The sequence below is a fragment of the Manis pentadactyla genome, chromosome 1 (assembly GCF_030020395.1).
Source record: "Manis pentadactyla isolate mManPen7 chromosome 1, mManPen7.hap1, whole genome shotgun sequence".
Classification (NCBI taxonomy): Eukaryota; Metazoa; Chordata; class Mammalia; order Pholidota; family Manidae; genus Manis; species Manis pentadactyla.
Window position 1 is genome coordinate 117,876,553 of NC_080019.1, and position 19,395 is coordinate 117,895,947.

The window sequence follows — 19,395 nt, forward strand, 5'->3', positions numbered from 1 at the left end:
TTGCTTCTCAAAAAAACTCTCCGCTTTTAGAAACAGAATTCAATCACCTTAGCCTACAATGGCTATTTAAGGCTCCAGTTTACCTTTCTGAGTTACCTATTTGTCTCCACTTATCTGCCCACCTCTCCCACTAGCAGCCTACACATCCTCCAAGTTTGCTATCTCTCATTGCTCCCTCACCTTGCCCCCTTTCCTGTCCCACCGTCTTTAATACCTAGCCCAGCAGTCTGTTCCTCCCATTGAGAGCACCCTACCCAAGTCTGAACATGTTGGGTGGACCACATCTCCTCCTGCATATGGTCAGCCTCTCCCTCCTACTAAACCTGTGAGCTCCTTGAAGCTGGCTGGACCTCATAGCTCTCTGCTGCAGCATTCCTGCAGATTCAGGTACACAGTAGGTGCTCACACATCCTTGCAACAGATTCATTTAGTGCCTTTCTCCAGTGTTAAGTTCAAGGAAACACATGATAAAATGCAAGCCAGAAAACAATCACCATTGAGCTGTGTGCTCATTAGCTTTGGGAATGGATTTCTGGGGAAGATCTGGCCTCTCCATAAATGACATTGATAACTTGGATCTTTGCAGAAATTGAAGAGAATCCTGATGACTAATGTGTTGGGAGAGACCTGAAGGAAGCCAGACTAGTGACTTCATTCTCAGAACTTCTTGGGTGCCCCTTGGCTCCTAGGTGATCTGCAGAGGACCTCTGGTATGTAAATAAAGGAACCTCTCTGTTGCCTGGGATGCCCACTTTCCAAGCTGAGCCCCTGGGCGAGCTGGGGTGGGAGGTTTAATGGGTTGGAGATTTCTATCTTTTTGGTATCAACTTGAAATATCCTATGCCCTTGGTTAAATTCAAGCTTGGGAGCTTCCTTAGTGCTCTCTAGAAAGTAGCTCCTTATTGTATGTTTATTTCCCCATGGGCTTATTTCAGAGAACCTGGAGCCTGTGTTTCTAACAACTTCTCCAAGGACAACATTGTAGGTCATGTTTCCAGAACTGAGACTCTCAGGGGGGGGTCTTCCAAAAGTCCATCTCTATTACCTTCTCTTGGCCTGGCATTTGCTTGTAGCTGCAGAGGGCGAGTTTGTCTTGAACAGTTCTCCAGATGAGTGACTTGGCAGTTGAAAATCTGACATTTGCTGCTAGGCTTCAACTGTAAGAGTGAGTAGCACAGAGACAGAATGCTGTGGAACATTGAATTATTTCCCTTAATTCCCAGAGCCTTAATGTTTCTTTGTTTTGAGAATGACCTCACTGCCTTTTGTATTTGTAATGGAATGCACAGTCATTTACAGGTAATCACACAATTATCTCTTACTCTTTTGTTGCATCTCCCCGTTTTCCAGAGGGCTTTCATTCAGATTATCTCATTTGAGCCTCGTAACAGTTCGGAGAGGCAGGCAGAGGGGCTTTTTTAATCTCCACTTTTCAGGTGTAGAACCTGAGGTTTAGAATATTTAAAACAGTTGGCTAGAGGCCATACAGTTAGTATGTAGCAGAGTAAGAACTAGAATCTGAGAGAGTCTAACTCCTGCACAAGTATTCTTTTTACTACTTACTGTTTGTGTGACCTTTGGAATATGCTTAACCTTTCTGAGCCTCAGTTTCCCTGTCACTAAACTGGGTATAAATACTCCAGGGGGGGTTGTCTGTAAGGATTAAATGAGATTGTCTGGGAAAGCCTTTACTAAATGGTAAAGAATGCTACTAATGTGAGGCTTCATGAGTACATGTACCTTGAATCCAAATAGTGCCATCAGGGCTGTGGCAGAAAAGAGCATTTTTTGCCCCCATTTTGTGAAGACACTGAGAAGCAGAATGGTGCTGGACTTGTCAGCGATCATGAGCTCCCAGCCCTGTGTTGCAGGCCGCTTTGTTTTTCTGAGAATGCTTGTGTTGGCAAGACCCTCTTTGCCTACAGAGCTCTCTCTTAATGTTCCTTGGAATAGTCTTGCATTTCAGGGACAAGTTTTAGGTTCTGCAGGACCCGAGAGCCAGGAGTGGGGATCTGGAATGAGATACGCATCCCTGAGCTTCGTGCACAAAGGGTGGGACGTGGTCTGGCTGATGAGGTAGGAGAACTTGTCTTGAAGCTCTATCTTCAGTCATTGTTCAGTGACTGAGATGTTAACAGGGAATGCCCTGCGAATACACAGGCCATCAGCACATATGCACAATGGGTTGCTTAGCAGTAACACTTCTTGAAAAAAAAAAAACCTAAAAGGTGGATTTCAAGTTGGCAACAAATGTATTAGGAGTTAGCAGTGTGCTGTGGACCCGAGACAGAAGGAGTGACTGAGGGATGAAATCTTGGATGGCTTCATTTCTGTATCCATATTCACCAACAAAAATGCCAAACCAGTGAGACAGACACAGGATTTTTGTATGGTTTGAAAAGGCAGAACGAGGAGGAGGAGGTTGAAGGCCAGGGAGCCAGATTTTGTTTCCATAGAAGGAAAAACTTTCTGTTGGGAAGACAGAACCTGCCTGGAGGCCTCAGGGATGCCAAGGGGGATTCACAGCTGGGGTGGGGCCAGGGCACTGGGCTCAGTGGCCTTTATGGTCTTTCTCCTCTTGACATCCTAGACCAGTAGTTCTCAGTGGTCAAGAGGAAGGAATCAAACACATGTTAGGGAATGAAGGGCCCCTTTCTGGACGTGGAAACTAATATGCAAATGGTCTTTGCAAACTGGAGGGTGGATACACACTCTCATTCTGGTTTTCATGCCTATCTTGTAGCTCCCTGCTTGGTCCTTGGCATTCAGACTTCCCAGGCTATCCCTGGGCAGCTGTTTGCTGTGGAATGTCGCTTTCCTCTGCTGAAATGCTCCTGTTGGAATGTTGGAAGGGACTCTCAGCTCCTGACAGGACGACTGTCATTGTATAGAACCAAGTCTGATGGCTGGCCTAGTCTTCCCTGGTACAAATGAGGACCATTCCTCTGTCCTCTTCAGCCCTGCCTCTGGGGCCTCCAGGAAGGATGGCAGCGGCAAGCCTTCTGTGAGCAGACCACTCCTCCCCTGCACTGCCACTTCCTCCAGCAATTCATCTCTCTCTCCTTTCTCCTCCCTCATTTAGTTAGAGTCATTTTAGACTAGATTCATTCCTGACTGACATCACTTGTCCTATTTTGTCCTCTAACACGTCCCAGAAACTTTGGATTAGAATTACTCTTACAAATTAAACTGGGCATTCCGTGCTCCTTCCCATCCCTCTCCCCTTAGCCATGTTCTCCTGAAAGTCTGGTTTGGTTCTGGGGTCTTCCTGCCTGATATCTGCCCAATGAAGAATTCATGCAAAATGAAGTGCTCAGGAGGACTCTGAGCCCATGGAATCAGGGGCTGGGGTCTGAGGGTGAAGGCTGTTGTAGCACTCACATGCCACCTGAAGAACTGCAGACTGACTCTTGGTGACCTCTTAAGGTGCATCCCCCCGAATGCCTCCCCTCCCCCCAGATTAATAGACTGATTTCATGAATTTAGTTGCATTCTGTGGGCGCCACTCCTGAGGTGAATTTAAAGCCTTTCAAACTAGTCACTTCCTCGTTTTTTGTGGGGGAGACTTTTTCCTGTAACAGGACAGCGTGTGGAACTGTTGAGACTCCACTTCTTTTGGGGTTAATCATTTACCGAGTAAGGAATTCTGCCTTAAGTGGGGCATGTTCTTCAAGTGCCAGAGGAGAGAAGGTTGATTTTTCTGACATCCTCCAGCCAGCTTCTCCATATATGGAAATGTTTACCCACCACACTGATCTATTGGAAGAGAAGGAGGTGACTCAGGGTTTAGGAGAAGCAGGATTTGAATTCTTGTTTTCAGAAACCAAGTTGCCCCCTCCCCCTGCCTTCCCCCCACCCCCTCCCTTCCTTTGCCCCTTGTTCTGGAAGCTGAGGAGAGAATGTCTCAGTGCTGTTCCCCTCGGGCCTCAGGACCACCTCCGTGCAGTGGGACTCAGGGTGTGTGAGAGGCAGTGAGGGCCAGCGGAGGGCCAGCTGCCCGTGGGGCCTGACGTCTCGTGAGTACATCATTATTGCCAGGGCGAATGGCATTTCTACTCCCAGACCCAGGGCTTACAGTCCTGAGGGCTGGCTCGCTTGCATGGTAATGGGCCATGTTGCTGGGAGCAGTGGCTGCTTTAATTTGGGGTGTGGACAGCTGCTTTCCCACGGGAGTACTTCTCACAGTGGGATTTAGAGACAGGCTCTGACTGAGGAAAAATTCTATTTGTATATATATAAAAACAAATTGAGATATTTCTTCCTACCTGAGGCCTAGCTTGAGTTGAGTAGAAAGATAATTTGGGAGTGTCGTATGTCTGATTGTTAGGACAAAAGCAAGAAGCCAGCAGAGAGATTGGTGGACACTTGCGAGGGACAGTTTCAGCTTGTAAAGCAGAGTTACGGTTGGATTTAAGGGAATGCAAACTGTTGCTGTATATCTGTATGTGTATATGGTGTTGGCCTGGCATCTCCAGTTTGAATAAATACCTGGTGTGTGGGCACATTGTGCAGATTTGATAGGCTGTCGGAGTTGGAGAGTCTTGGAGATTATTCAATTAATCTTCTCATTTTACAGCATGATAATGGACAGTGGAGGCCCAGAGAGCACAGCTAACTTACCTTAGAAGATGTGTCTAATTAGGTGGGATTACAGCCCAGATGTTTTGACTCTGTCAGTTGCTCCTTTTGCTGCAGGCAAAGGCATAGAAGATGCCCATTTTGCAGATGAGGAAATTGGGACTCACATGCCAGAGTTGCCCACACTTACTGCTCTAATTGGTGAGAAATTGAGAACAAGAATCAAGCTCTCCCAATTCAGACCTCTTTTTGTCATGCTATCTGGGCTCAGATGCCTGAAGTTTATTGTTTTTTAAACATTTTATTTCTTTTCCTTCTTTGGTTTCTACTTCACCTTTTTCTGCTTTCGGTCATGTTTGAATTGTGCTGCTGCCTTCTGATATGCTTTCCTGCCGATGCCTTTTTCTTTCTTAAAAGGGGATGGTATCTTGTCCGAGAGGCTAACTGAATAGTGGAGACCTTGATTTCAGTTTCATTTGTGGTGGTGGAAATTATGCATGGGCTTTGAAAGAAATTGAGCAGGGCTTTCCATCTAAGCCTTCACTTCTATTCTTGAAGCTGCAAGAATGGTGGAGTAGAATTCCCATTCCAAGGTGAGCCCTGATTATGAATAGATTTTAAACACCTACATACTTTAGTCTTCTTTGAATTGATGTTTGACAGAGACCAAGAGGGCACCACCCTGTTCCAATCCAACAGATGTGACATGGCTCTAATGAATAACTGTAGGAAGTTCAGTTTCTGATCAGCTTGGGGACCCCTTTCTACAGGGCAGGGGGGTCGTTGGAGATGTGTTTGGGGAAGCACTTTGATGCCACGTTAGGTGGCAGATCATGACAGAGTAAAGGACGTTCTCCTGAGACCTATGTTTGGGCAATGTCACCTGGAGGGGAGCAGGCCCGAGCTGCTCTGAAGCTCTGGGGTGCAGGGCTGTGCCCAGGACCCCCAGGAACCTACACACATGTCTCCTCCACGACCTGTGGCTGGGCAGTGACTGTAGGCCCTGACTTGAGGCATGAAGGCCAGGATGGCTTCCTGTTGTGGTGCTCATGAGCAGGGGCACCAAGAGGTTAGGGTTGTAGGACTCATGTGAATTCTGTCAGTGTGAATAAGGAGGACGGACTTGAGTGAGTGCTTGTGGGTGCCAAGCCCTGGGCTGAGCACTTAACCTATAAATCAAGTCACTGTTAGGACTGCCTTGGATAGGTACTATTTTTTAAAATTTTGTATTTAATTCAGGTAAAACACATACAACACTTACCATCTTAGCCATTTTTTAAGTGTACAGCTCAGGAGTGTTCAGTACCATCCCATGTTGTGCAACCAATCCCCATAACTCTTCTCAGCTTCCAAAACCAAAACTCACCACCCATTTGAATACTAACTTCTTAGTCTCCCCTCCCCACCACCCGTTGCTCTGGCACCTGCCATTCTACTTTCTGCCTCTGTGAATTTGCTGTAGATGCCTCATATAAATGCAGTCAGACAACACTGTCCTTTTGTGACAAGTTATTTCACTTAGCAGCATGTCCTCAAGGTCCATCCGTGCTGTAGCAGGTATTAGAGTTTCATCCCTGTTAATGGTTTGATAATAAATAGTACAGGGGGTATATATATATATATACACACACACACACACACATATATATATATATGTATGTATACATACACATATATTTTTGTTTATCCATTTATCCAGTATGTTTTATGTCCATTTTTAGAGGAAAGATCTGAGGCTTTGACAGGTTAAGTCAGTTGCCTAAAATCACGCAGTCAGTCGTGGAGCTGGGATCTGAGCCCAGGTAGGATGACTTCAGAGTGCCTGTGATGGGGAGTAAACAGGTATTGACTTCTAGCTGGCAAGAGTGTGACAATCCAGGTGATTCTCAAGTGGATAGCAACATGTCCTCACAAATTGCGGTGCCATTTCAATAAGCAAGCGTTCTAAAGGCCCGTACACAGGTATTTTCTTCTCTTTTATACTGGCCTCCGAAGCTCAGAGCCAAATGTGAAGTCTACCACTAGCAAATGGTATGAGACAGATGGCTGTTAATTTTTGTAAACTTTGTTCCTTTCATTCACCTTACTTTTTCCATTTCTCTCCCTAAAAAAATCATGAACCATGTACATCTTTGGTCAGGCATTTCAGATCTTTTCTGGAACAAGGAAGAATATATAACTCAGGGGCATGGTCTCAGGTCATTGTATCATTGTTATACCTAAGGAATAGCAGAACAGTGGGTAGAAACTGGAGACAGCATTTTCTGAGCTGGCTCTGCCGCTAGTTCAGTGTTTACCTTGGGCAGTGATGCATGCTTCTGTCTGAGTCTCAGTTTTCCCACCTGGAGGTTGGGATTGTTCATCAACAGTGGAAATTTTGTCTGTGCTGAGCCTTACACTAGATGCTCTGTGTGATTTATCTTCTCAGTTCTCCCCAGCACTCCCATGAGGCAGCTGCTGTTTTCCCCATTTTACTGGAGAAAAGTAAGGCCTGAAAAGGAGGGAAAACTTGCCTAAACCTCCACATCTCCTGAGTACATTACTGCTCCTTGCCTGAGTCCAAAGTCCAGGGCCTTAGCCACAGTGCTGGCACCTGCCCTTAGGTAGTCTCTAAGGTTTCCTTCACCTGTGGCATGTATTCATCTAACTTCATTATATTGAGTTCCCACTCAGGTGCTTCGTACTATTCTGGGTGCTGATCTAGCACTGGATTTAGAGGGAAGAAAAAGTCATATGAAACAATGATTCCTTGAAGCTTATATTCCAGGTGGGGTATGTGGGGGAGGCAGATAATAAATGAACATATAAATAGTAGAGAATGATAAGAAATACTTAAGAGGATTCACACAGGGCACTCAGACTGTGAGTGAATGGAGGAGGGGATCTGGGAGGTATGTTTAAGCTGAGATCCAAATGACAAGGAGCTGGCAGTGTAAAAGCGATGGGGAGGAGCACTGGAGGCAGAGGGCGTGGCCAGTGCAGAGGCCGTGGACTGGGAATGGGTTAGTGTCTGAGGAACAGCAGCAGCCTGCTGTGCTAGAAGGCAGTGTGGGCTGCAGAGAGAAAAGCATGGGAGCAGAGCAGGGCAGGGGCTGATGGTGGTAGTATGCTAGAGATGGGGCACATACCTGCATCCAGGTGGGAGAGGAAGCATCCGAGTTATGTTTCACAAGCATTACTCTTGCAGCTGTGAGGGAATGGGTTGCAGGGAGGGGGCCAAGAGTAGAAGGAAGAAATTTGGGAGGAGACTCTTGCAATAGTGCAGGTGAACTTTGATTAAGGTGGCATAAGTGGGGCCAGAGAGAATTGGAGGGGTTCATGACATGTTTCGGAGAGATTGTGCAGGATGTCAAGTGCAGTTGCCCACTTGTCAAGTGTCAAGCTTGATGTGCAGGGATCTAGGAGGTCCTGATAGACATAAAGACACGTGCAGCACAGGGTGCAGATTTGCAGCTGATTCTCACTAAGGAGTCCGTGTGCTCCCCACTTTGGTTTTTAACCTTGAGCTTCTGGCCAAGGAACAGAGAGCAGTGGCTTTCTGCCTCTGACTTCCTGGCTGAGAGCTGCTGGAACGCCCCAAAATAAACCCTGCAGAACATGCTGCTTCCTTTGCTCTCCCTGGGTATTTGTATAAAGCATTCTTTCCCACCAAGAATACAGAACATTCAGAGTGATGTTGATTTTACGGGCTGTATTTAACATACTGTATTTCCTTGATGTGTCGTCTGTTCTTGCAGAGATTCCTGCCGCCTGTAAAATCCCTGGTGGGGGGCTTCAGTCACCCTGTAAGATGGCTCTGGAAAGCTCAGTGGGAGCCCAGAAGAGCTGGGGCTTCAAAGCCCCACCTTGGCTTGCGGGCTGTGGTCCAAAGGCACCTTTTAGCCCTCCTCTTTCAATTACATTTGAATTCACACTTTTTGGCCTTTGCCTGCTCCCTGTAATTCCTTTTAATGGGCGGGTTTTCCTGTAAAGGCTCCATTTCTCAGCAGAGAAACTGGTCTCAGAGATCTTAGGTGACTTAGTGGTTGTAAGGTAGTGTCCAAGTCAGGTTGGGAATCCAGGATTCCTGACTGAGCCTTGTGCTCTGGCCGCCAAGCCCAAGTGACCTTATGTGTAACCTCAGCTGCCTGGTGGTCGTTTGGCGACCTTTACACTATACTCTGCCTAAGCCTAGGATGCTCAGAGATCATAAAGTAAATCACCTGAAATTCACTCCTGAGGCTGTTCATCCACTCTTCAAATAAAGTTTGCAGTGTAGTTATCAGTATTTTTTTAAAGTCTTTAACATCATCTCTTAAAAACAGCGTTTTGTTTTTGCTCATTCTAATCTCTTTAAAAATTTTCCTCATATTACCCATTCATTTAGTCAACAAACATTTATTGAGTTCTTACTGTATGCCAGGCATTGTGCTAGGTGCTGGGGATTGATTCAGAGATAATTTGGAGGCGTATAGAAGGGGAGGGGATAATTACAGCACAGTGAGATAAGTGCTATAATAGAGGGATATATAAAGAGCTAGAAATAGCACTATGAATAACATCTCCGAACAAATTGCCTCCTTTTTTCCTTTTGGATTATTCCCTTATGTGTATTGCCCAAAGTGGGATTACTGGGTCATTTAAAAGATGAAAACAATTTGGCACAAAAAGATGTAATGACTTGCCTGGGGAATACAGATCAATTTTCAACAGGAGGAAAAAATTGTTGACAACTCCAGATTTAGATACTTCACCGGGAGGATTGGGCGGTTTTTATGCTACCCTTGTCAGCACGGCGGCTTTCAGGGGGAGCGCCTGATCCAAACATGTCAGCCTGCATGCAGAAACACATATCCTTATATTTAATCTAACAGATTAGTTGTTAATTCTCACAAGAACCTAGCTGTGTAAGTGTGATTGTTTCCGTTTTGCCAAGGAGGAAACTATGCCTTTGTTAAAAGGAAGTGACTTGCTCAGGATTCCGTAGTTAATTCAGTGGACAATCCAAGAATCAAGTTGTAGGTCTTCTGATTTTAGGATTCTCGTCCTGTTATTTACACTCTTTTCACCAATTTGGGGTACTTATATTTCATTAAGGGCCTGGAATTCATTTAATGAGCTTTAGGAACTCTCTTCAAGAAGATCAGGATCTACGTGTGAAATAGGTAGGGAAATATGACTTCCAAACGATCCAGTGTCCCTCTGTTCATTGACTGGAAAGGACCTAAAGGCCCATTATTCCAGATCCTGACCCAGGTCCTCAAAGGTTAATGCATGCCCTGAACACTGAAGCACAGAATTCCAAGTAAAGCTGAAACCATGCCATAGTTCTACTTTAAATATGTATTATTTTCCTAGTATATTCAGCTGTATGTCCCCTGACCTTGAATCCATTTATTTATGTCAGTCACAACATTTTCCTGGTATTTTTGGCTTTAAGTAAAAACTCCTGCCCCTGGCAGCTAGGGCTCTTCATAACCAGGAAGCTGTACTCATCTACTGTGAACTTCCTTGAAGCTCCTGGCCACTCATCCCTAAGTCAGCCACGTTTCCTGCCATTTCCCAGGCATTCCCTGTATTGTCTCACCTTTGTGCTTTAGCCATGCTGTTCCTTTAGTCTGAGATAACCCTTGCCATCTTCATCCATAGAACTACGGCTCCTCCTGTAAACCTCTGTGCAGATGCCACCTTCTAAATGAAGTCATCTCTGATAGCCACCCACTCCCCACCATCCACATTCCCCACACTAGAAGTCATCTATCTGTTCTCTATTCTGCCAGGTCATACCACGTGAGCTATGAGGCAATAGAGTACAACTGCATGGTAGTGTGAATATGGGATCCGGGTTCAAATCTTGGTCGTGATACTTTCTAGATGTGCGATCTGTCAGATCAGTTAACCTGCTTGAACCCAGGTTTCCTCACATGTCAAATGAATAGAATAATCATACCGAATCACATAGTTGTTATGAAGATTTGTATTATTATCTGTGTTTCTTCTGTTGCATTAGCCATCTCCTCTTTTGCTTATGTCTTATATCTCCTTCTAGACTGGGAGCTCCTTAAAGGTAGGAAGGAAATGACATCTTGCCTGTGCCTTTGACATTTGGACCTGCTACAGGGTCTCCTTTAAGAGAAAGGATTCCATACAACCTAACTATTGACTCAGTGCAGGCTCATTACTATTTGAAGGTCTCAGTCATGTGGCTCCAGGCCTGGCTGGGAGCTCTGTGATATGGAGTTCTGGATACACAACAGTACATGCTGGATAGGCCTCTAGCACCTGCCTCTTGAGTGACAAGAGAGATAGGTCTCTAGCATCTGCCTCTTGAATTCTTCCAGTTCATCAGTTTGGGTAGTTCTGGTAGTGCCCTGGAGGCAGAGGGGAAATCCTGCTTGGTCTATGAGACTTGGTTTCACTCCTGGTTCCTGCATGGGTGAGAATTCCAGACTAGAGGAAAGGGTCCAGGACAGTGTGGGTTTGGGGCCCCTCTGAGAGCTACTGATTGCTGTGACTTGTTTGTGGGTGGGGCCAGAGAAGGGATCCCTGCAGAGGAAACTCCCCTATAGACATTCCTACCCTTGCCCTGCTTGGAAGCTGACCATGGAAGGGGATTCGGTTCTTAAACAGAAAGCTCTGCCATTTAGCTTTCTCTTATGTCATATTCCCAAAATGCAAAACCCATGGGTCTCAGGATCTGAATGTTTCAGCCTAGCACACAAGGTCCTCCATGTCTGGCTGTAACATACTTTCCTAGTCTCATGTCCTACCACGTACCCCCATGTTCTCTGTCACTGGCCTCCCCAGATTAATCACTTTCCCAAGAACACCCTGAACTCATCCTCCTCAAGGCCTTAGCACATCATGTTCCCTGGGCCTATTTTCTTCCTCCTCCTCATACATGGAAATCCTCTTGGGTGTTCAGGCTTAGTTTAGAAGTCATCATCTGCAGGGCTCTCCCAGGCCCTCAAACGGACATTTCATGTACTAGTGTTTTGCACACTTTTCATTGTCTTGTGTATTTGAACATTTCCCCAGGGAACTATGAGCTCTTTTTGAGTTCAAGGCATGTCTAACTCAGTGACTAGGTCCATACACTTTGCCTTATTAAGGACAGGAGATGCAAGCAAATGTCTGTTTTGTGCACATGACATTGTGTCAGCTAACAGTTGCACCAGAGGGGTGTTCAGAAGCTCACGCTAGGGTTACCCACAATTCGTTTGATCTTGAGCCCAGACTTTTGAATTCTGTTTTTGAGCTGGCCTGATACTAGCTCATTGCTAACCTTTCTCAGTCCTGCTTCCCACATACCCAGCAGATGTCTGCTTAGCGCTAGGCCTCTGAGCTTTTATTTCACTTGAGAACATAACATCAAGGTAGAATTTAGGAAAGATCTATTGGCTTCTAGTGTGAATACTTTTTAGTTTGAAAGCTCTGGCTTTGTTTTTTATCCCAAAGCTACTAGTAGAATAGCTTTTTGTCTATTCTACCTCTAGAAGAATAGCTGTCCATAGTATAGATATATAAGTAATAAAACATGGGTTGTGGAGCTTGATTTTGAAGACTTGGGATTGAGTTCTGGTTTTTCCATTTGCTAGCCTAAAAACCTTGGGCAGTCGCCTGACCTCTGACTCTTAGTTTCCTCAGATGACAATTGTGATATTTTTCTCATAGGGTTGATGGAAAGTTTACATGAGATTTTGGACATTAAATTGGGATTTTTTTTTCTTTCTTTTTCACTGCTGTCCAGTTCATAAATGTGATTTGAAGGCTATTTTTAATTAGCAGTTCCGAAAAGTTTGCTCTTGAATTTAAATACTTGGATGTGTAAATTTTCATGTGTATGTTTTGTTTTATTTTTTAAATCACAAAATAAATGAATTTACAGTCAGGGTACATTATAGCATCTAACAGACTGGACATATACATAGTTTATAAGAGAATGTTATAGTCCAAATAAATTACAAAGAACCACAGAACCATAGGCTTTGAGAAATTATAGAAACCTTGGAAGATAAGGGGGTGAACATTAGTTAATGCATACTGCATGCAGGCTCTGTGCTGTGCATGCTGGTTATGGAATTTGAGGGTATGATTACACATATACCCTGATGGGTAGGTGGTATCAGCCCCGTTTTGCCGACAGGGAAGCTTGAGCTCAGGTAGGTTAAATAAATTATACAGATCGTATATCAAAGTCTTGAATTTTATTCTGTACTCATGATGGCCTCAAGAAATGCTTTCGATTTACTGATGTGATGGGACGTGCCTTTACTTTGTTGATCCTTTATCCTCTCACTCCAGGGCAGCCTCTGACTCCCAGCCAGACAAAGCAGTGGAAATTGGCAGTCTTAATATCCCATAACCTGTTTAATGAATCTAGAAGAGTGTCTTGACTTTTTCTGCTGAGAATCTACTCATTTTGAGCTCCTTTGTACTCATTCAGCAGCTTTTGCTTATTTTTTTCCCTTTTGGAGAGGTATTTGCCATTGCCCATCTTTGCTTTTGAGGCCAAGAGTGTACCTGAAGAGGAGTGAATTTTCTTTTAAGAAATTACAGGTGGAAAATAAAATTCATTGAGTATTTCCTGTCATCTCCTCTAAACATGTGGTGGTAAGAAGAGGTTAGGGGGAGCCTTGCCTCTCATCTTGCATCTGTCACTGACCAGGGGGTGGACTTCAAGCCAACCCCTCCTTTTCCTGGCGGGGACTCGTGGCTTCCTCTGTAAAGAGTGAGGCCACTACTCAGACTCATGGGAGTTTAAATTTCTGCATGTTTTGCGGTGTCAAAACCATCAATTTCTGCCGAGCTGCATAATCCTGCAGCTGTTTCTCTGATACTTTTCAATCTTCAGATTTAATCTATTCAACAATATATAATTTTTTAAAGGGAAGCTTTTATAGACACTTCTGAAATATAAGGGGGGGTATAAATGGATGTTAAAAAATAGAAAACAACCAATTAAATAGTATATAGCATGTAATTCTCCTTCGAAACTTACCATGAAATTGAGGAGCACTTTAACAACTGGTAATTTAAATTGCATTTGAACTCTGCTAATGGTTTGTTTGCATGGGAACTTCAATCATTGCACAGTGGTTCTCTAGCAAAGCTGCTTGTTCTCTTTATGAAAAAGATGAAAAAAAGCACTAACGGAGTTGAGTATGGAAAGCGAGGCCACTTTCACTTGTGTATGTAGAAAAGATGGCAAGTGTTTGTGTTTGAGAGATCGCCTCAGGGCCAGGGTGGAGAGCTTTACCTTCAAGGAAGTGTAGAAATCAGATGCCCTTTACTGCTGTTGTAGGAACTGGCCTGAGGTGTATTCCTCTCTGCAAGGAGAAGCTTCGGTTTCCTGAGGCTTAGGTTTGGGGCCTGGCTTTTGTTTTCTATGAGATTGCACTGTCCAGTGTTTGGCCTCCTAATATTCCTTTCCTTAGCAAGTTTGAGATTATGCCTTTCTCTCATTTCAGTGGAATGGCTTTGAGAATTCTAATGACCTTGATGATCTTCAGTTCTCAGGAGGCTCACTGCTTTGCTGGGCATCTTGATTATGCTCCATTTTCCTAAGTTAATTCCTTCCTCCTGTTGGGTTATACTGTGATAGCTCTGAAGCAGGTGTTCAGCGGCCTGGTGTGTAAGTCCTGGGTTTACTCCAAAGGCTGATTGTGTGACTGAGGCTAAGTCCCTCTGCCCAGTGAGTCTTGGTGTCCTCCTCTATTAAAATGATGGTGACTGGCTGCAGTAGAACAAGCCCTGGACTGGAGCCCTGGACTGCTTTCCCCTAATGGGGGACTCCTGGCGTGGCCACCTCCCTACTCTGGCCCCAGCTTCTCCTCCTGTCAGTTGGAATAATTGAGGAGGGTCATTTTTCCGGTCTTTCCAACTTTGAGCTTATATGGGCATTTGAAGACCGAATCAAATAATATACATGAAAGAATTTTATAAGTGCTTAAATGTTCAAAATAACAATAATGAAAATGGGAGTAGTAGTTTCTTTGGTGTGTGGATTTCTCCTGCATATGCAAAACACATAATGTATAATAGCCCACTGCCCTGGAATACTTGTCTGTTGGAATATATATTGCATAATCCTTGGCAAAACAGTGATGGCTCATATGGAAATAAAACCCATAAGGAGGACTTATCAAGATTGTCCAGCTCTCTCTTGCTCACTGGCTCTTATTTCTCAGACAAAGAAACTAAGGTTCAGGGGTCACTAGGTCCCATAGTTAAAAATATGTCATAAAATGCATATTCCTTGCCTCTTCATTGTAATTCAGATTTTGCTATTAATATTTTCTTGGTTAAAATGTGAGTAACTCATCAATCTATCACTTCACCTCTGATATTATGAGGAGGCTGTTTTCCTAGGAGAACTGAAGTATGAACTCCGGGGCAATTCTATTCTCTTTTGCCATCATCCTGAGACAAGTTAGTGGATAGAAGTGCCAGGAACTAACTGGAGGCTTAGCAAGCCACTAGATTTGTGGGTTTTGAGCTTGGCATCATTTCTAATCTGGCCTACTCAGTGAATTCATAAATGTGGCAGGTTCTAAAGCCAGTACAGTCTTAGAGATTCATAAGCAGCTTCCTTTTCCCATTTTCCACAGGTGGAAACATCAAGGCTCAAAAACAAAACCAGACAGAATCCAGTCACCTGATTCTCAATCCAGGGCTTTTGTTCATTGTTCTGCTGGGCAGTCATCAGAGTGAAGATATTATTCCTCAACTGGTGAGTCTTAATGCAGAAAAGAAGACTTTTCCTTTTTATGATAATTGTGCATGTTTTAGTGAGTTTTAAAAATCTGTGGTTTCCAGTTAAAGCATGTCACTAGTAGCTAGGATGGACTAAGAACTAGAGAAGAACCCAAATGTTCTTCCTTTTTTCTTCAGTTGATTTCATTGGCAATGGATGAAATATAATAATGCTAATAAAATGTGTGGCAAAGCAAAGGCAGGTCTCAGCTCTTGGAAGGCAGCATCGAGAAAAATTGGAAGAAAATTGGGAGCAATGATGATTTTGCATTGCCAGTAATTGTATTGCTTCCTTCTTTCTCCTTTGGCATGGAGGGAAGTGTTCTTGAAATTGAAAGACCAAAATGAAAATGTCAGTGAACAGTGTTATGGGCATTTGTAAGGACAGAAAGTAGTATTATTGAGGGGCTTTTGTTCACCACAAGTGCTTCTTCTGTGATCTTGTTTTATCTTCACAAAAGCCTTTTGAGGTAGGGGAAGCTAAATTTGCTTAGGCAAAGGATGAGGCTTTGTCTTAAAGGGCCTGCTAGAGCTTCACTGGGATCTGAGTTTGAATCCTGTTTCACACCCAGAAAGGGGCATGGCGACCAGGTAAGGTATGCATTCCCTTGTGTTGTGGGAGACCTCTGTGTTTAGTGGGTAGAGGAGAACATCATGTTCTAGAAAATAGGGGTGGTAAAAAGAATCGATTGTGTTGGTCACCATGGCCTGGGGAGATCTGAGGAAAGTTAGCTAGGAAGTTCTGGGAAATGCGTCCATCCAGAGTTCTAGGTCTGTGGTCTCTGTCCCGAGGGCCCCAAGCACTGACTTCGTACTGAATAAGTAGAAAGCCTTGCCATGTTTATGGTATGATTTTCTAAAATGGAGAAGATGCTGCTGTGATCTATAAAACTTAACTTCATTTGAAAGTATGGCTGAGTTTATAGTTACATTTTGTCACCTTTTCTTTTTTTATCCATGTATTGTTAAAGGACAACTGACCTTCTGTGTGTCAATGGATCTGCAAGATAAAAGGCTGGCAACCATGTCTTTGGCTCTTAAACATTTTAGTCTGTTAAAATTTCAAACATGATCTTAAATGCTTTGCCCCAGGCATTTATTTTAAGCCTCCAATATGAATCTTTGTTAACCTGCTCTACCTCCTTAATTTTTTTCAGTGTTTAACATTAAGTGTGATTAATATGAAGCCTTGCACTTGGACTTAAAAAAAATCCAGTGTGTAATGGCAGAGTGGGAGAGCGTGCCTTAACAGGAGCAAGCTAGAAGAGACTCAGAAATTTCTGTTGTCCGTAAACTATTATGAGCCAACGGTGGATTTGTCTACTAAAATGCTGATGCAGCCTTAGACTGTGTTACACAGAGGATGTGTTCCAGAACAGCGTGGTGGGGGTCCTGCTGAAAACCAGCAAGTCCAGAGGTAGGGTGGGCTCCAGGGCCAGTTTGAGCAGACTGTGGCTCTGTCTCTCTGTAGTTCTTACTCTGAGCTCTTCTGTGTGTTGGCTTCATTCTCAGGATGTTTCACCGCATGGTCATGAGGGGTCTGTCCGCCTGGGTATAGACCTCCTTTTCCTATCTCAGGGAAAGAGAGCCTTGTTTGCCATATCCCCATGGACTTAAATTGCTGAGCATTCCTGCACCAGTCACTGAGGCCAAGAGGAGGAGGCCATGCTCATAGGCATGTAGGATCTGGGACTGTCCTCTGGAACTGAATCTGGGGACAATCCCAACCAAATCTTGTGGCAGCTACACAGTGAAGAGGTGGCCTCTCAAAAGAATATCTGGGCGGTGTTAGGAGGTGGAGAGAGAACTAAAACTATTTGGGAGACCATGGAATTTCTTTTACCATCCCATCAGAGCTCCCCTAGAGTGTTGGACTTCAATTCTTGCTTCATCTTCTGAAAGAGACACCCCCCCCCAAGTGGATTCTGCACAAGGAAGCTGAGAAGTTGGAAAATAATGTTCCATCAGAAACTGTTGCAGGAATGAGACCCCGGAGAAGGCAGGGTGCAGGGCATGCATGAATATAGCCTTTAAGAATATAAAACCTGGTCAGAAGAGGGGCAGTATCTCTTGTCATGTGTGTATCCCAGAGTCTAATGGGATCTCTGGGACATAATAAGTGTACAATGCTTTTCATGGATAAAAAGAATAAATTGAAATACAGTGAGGGTCCTTTTCCCTGAGGTACTGGTTATTCTCTGTTGGAGGTTTTGAGGAATTCTAATATAAATGAGGCTGACTGCATGGTTTTATGAGAGTGAAGCAAGTGAATAGACAGAAAGAGGCTCTTGGAGCCAATCTGGCTTCAGAAGTTTGTAAGTGCATAAAAAGGCAGTGAGTATGGCAGGATGGGGTGTCCGAAGGTCTGCCAGTTATTAGGTGTGCAATCCAGAAAACCAGCATCCTCCACCTTCATTTCCCTGATCTGGGAACTAGGAGTAATAATTATTTTCCTGCTTGCTTTTCATGTTTATATAGAGCTAATGGGCTGATAGATGCCAACTTGTTTTGCAAACTGTATGTAAAGTGGTTCATACCTGATGGGTTATTACAGTTGTTTCTTCTTTAATTTAAAGACTCATTTTGAATATAAATAAAAAGTAACGTGCAGTCCCCAGCACCATTCCTGGTACATAGGATATGCTTAGTGTATGTCCTTCCTCTCAACCCAGCACCCCCATTATCCCAGGACTGAAATGGCAGTGATTTGTCCTTAGTCTTGGAAAGGAGGTGGATCTGGAACCTTAATGATGATGGTTGAAGTTGAAATGAAATTGTGTATTATTATTACTTTTCATATTTGTTTTTGTTCTAGGCAGTAGGACGTGAGGGAGGTAGAACTGGAGACTGAGGGAGTCTCAGTGCTAGAGAAATCCCCTAGAAGCTACAGTCTAGCCCCTTTGGCTCTTGCTTTGTTTGATTAGATAATCACACCTTCTGCTCCAGGCGTGACTGGCCCAGTGGGAGTCAGGAAGGAAATTATTTCCCTCTGTTGATACTAGTGTACAATTGTTGATGGTAGCCAAGGGCTTTCAGTTTTAATATTTCCTCTTTAGTCCTTAGAAGAATCAGGTGTTAGTCTCTGCCGGAAGCCAAGCGATGGTCACTTCCGTCAGAGGTGAATGTCTTGGCTCCCTGCGGTGACACAGTCGGGTGGTTTCTGGGCATGTGTGACCATCTGCTTAGCCAGCTTTCATTGCTTTTATGTATTGCTTCAAAAATTACCAGAGAACTTGCTGAGTTTGAGCAGAGACCCATCCAGCCTCCTGAGGCTCTGTGGCTCTTCTGTAACCCAGAGATGTCTTGTAGGGGATGTTTGCTGTTCATGAAAGTAAAACGTAGAGCTCTCTCTTGTCTCTTTTCCTTCCTTCCTTCTTCCTAATTCCACATTCTTGTATTTCCTGACCTCAGCACATAGAAGATACTTCTATGTTGAGCAAAACGGTAGGAGGTCTAAGGAATTCTCAGGTTCTCCCTCATGGATTACCATGTGGTGGAAGGAGTCTGTTGCTGAATGCATGGAAAGCCCTATGAGTCCTTTACAGATTGCTGCCAAATAGCTACCTCTGACTCAAAGAGTGAATGTTTATTCTCTGCCTTGATCCCAGTGTTTGTCTGGGAGCTAGTGAACCTGAGCATCTTTAGGACATCATAGTGCATTAGGCATAGTCCCTAACCGTGACAAGCATATAGTCTAGTTGGAGAGAAAGACAAACACACAAGAAATACACATTAGAAAGTTATTATTTACAATACACACTAATCACCAGATATGGTACAGGCCTTGTATTAGTTGCTTGGGAATTTGAGGTTGGAAGTTACAGTCTCAGACCTTCTTATGTAAGCATAAAACATAAAAGGGAAGGGTGGGGAGAACTGGGAACATTGGGGAAAGTTTCCAGGAGGAGAGAATCTCAGAACTTCTCTGGGAGCCATGGAATCTTGTAACACAAGCTCGGGGGTTGGCAGGATGGTTCTGTGGACATAATCTGGCGCATTAGGGCTGGACCAGTTCTGAGGGTGGATGCAGCTGACAGCAGAATATGGCTGGTTGGTAAGGAGTCTCTCACCTTCCACATGTGT

At 44.2% G+C, this 19,395-nt stretch overlaps 1 protein-coding gene across 13 annotated transcripts in view; it reads left to right on the forward strand.

Annotated features, from left to right (window-relative positions):
• The window catches only part of LPP (LIM domain containing preferred translocation partner in lipoma), a 632,552-nt gene that overhangs the window by 43,509 nt on the left and 569,648 nt on the right, over positions 1-19,395 (forward strand). For 3 of the 13 annotated variants that reach the window (XM_036875183.2, XM_036875184.2, XM_057501050.1), the window contains 2 exons: positions 587-710; positions 15,168-15,289. The exons of 1 other annotated variant lie outside the window; for it this stretch is intronic. Coding sequence is in view for 2 of the 12 variants with exons in the window: in XM_036875182.2 (XP_036731077.2) it covers positions 4,629-4,779; positions 15,168-15,289 (273 nt within the window). In the remaining 10 variants the exon portion in view is untranslated. Of the gene's footprint in view, positions 1-586; positions 711-896; positions 1,166-3,875; positions 4,017-4,576; positions 4,780-15,167; positions 15,290-19,395 lie in introns of those variants that run through there. 9 more of the 13 variants (XR_008997202.1, XM_036875182.2, XM_036875187.2 and 6 more) reach the window with 7 other exon arrangements.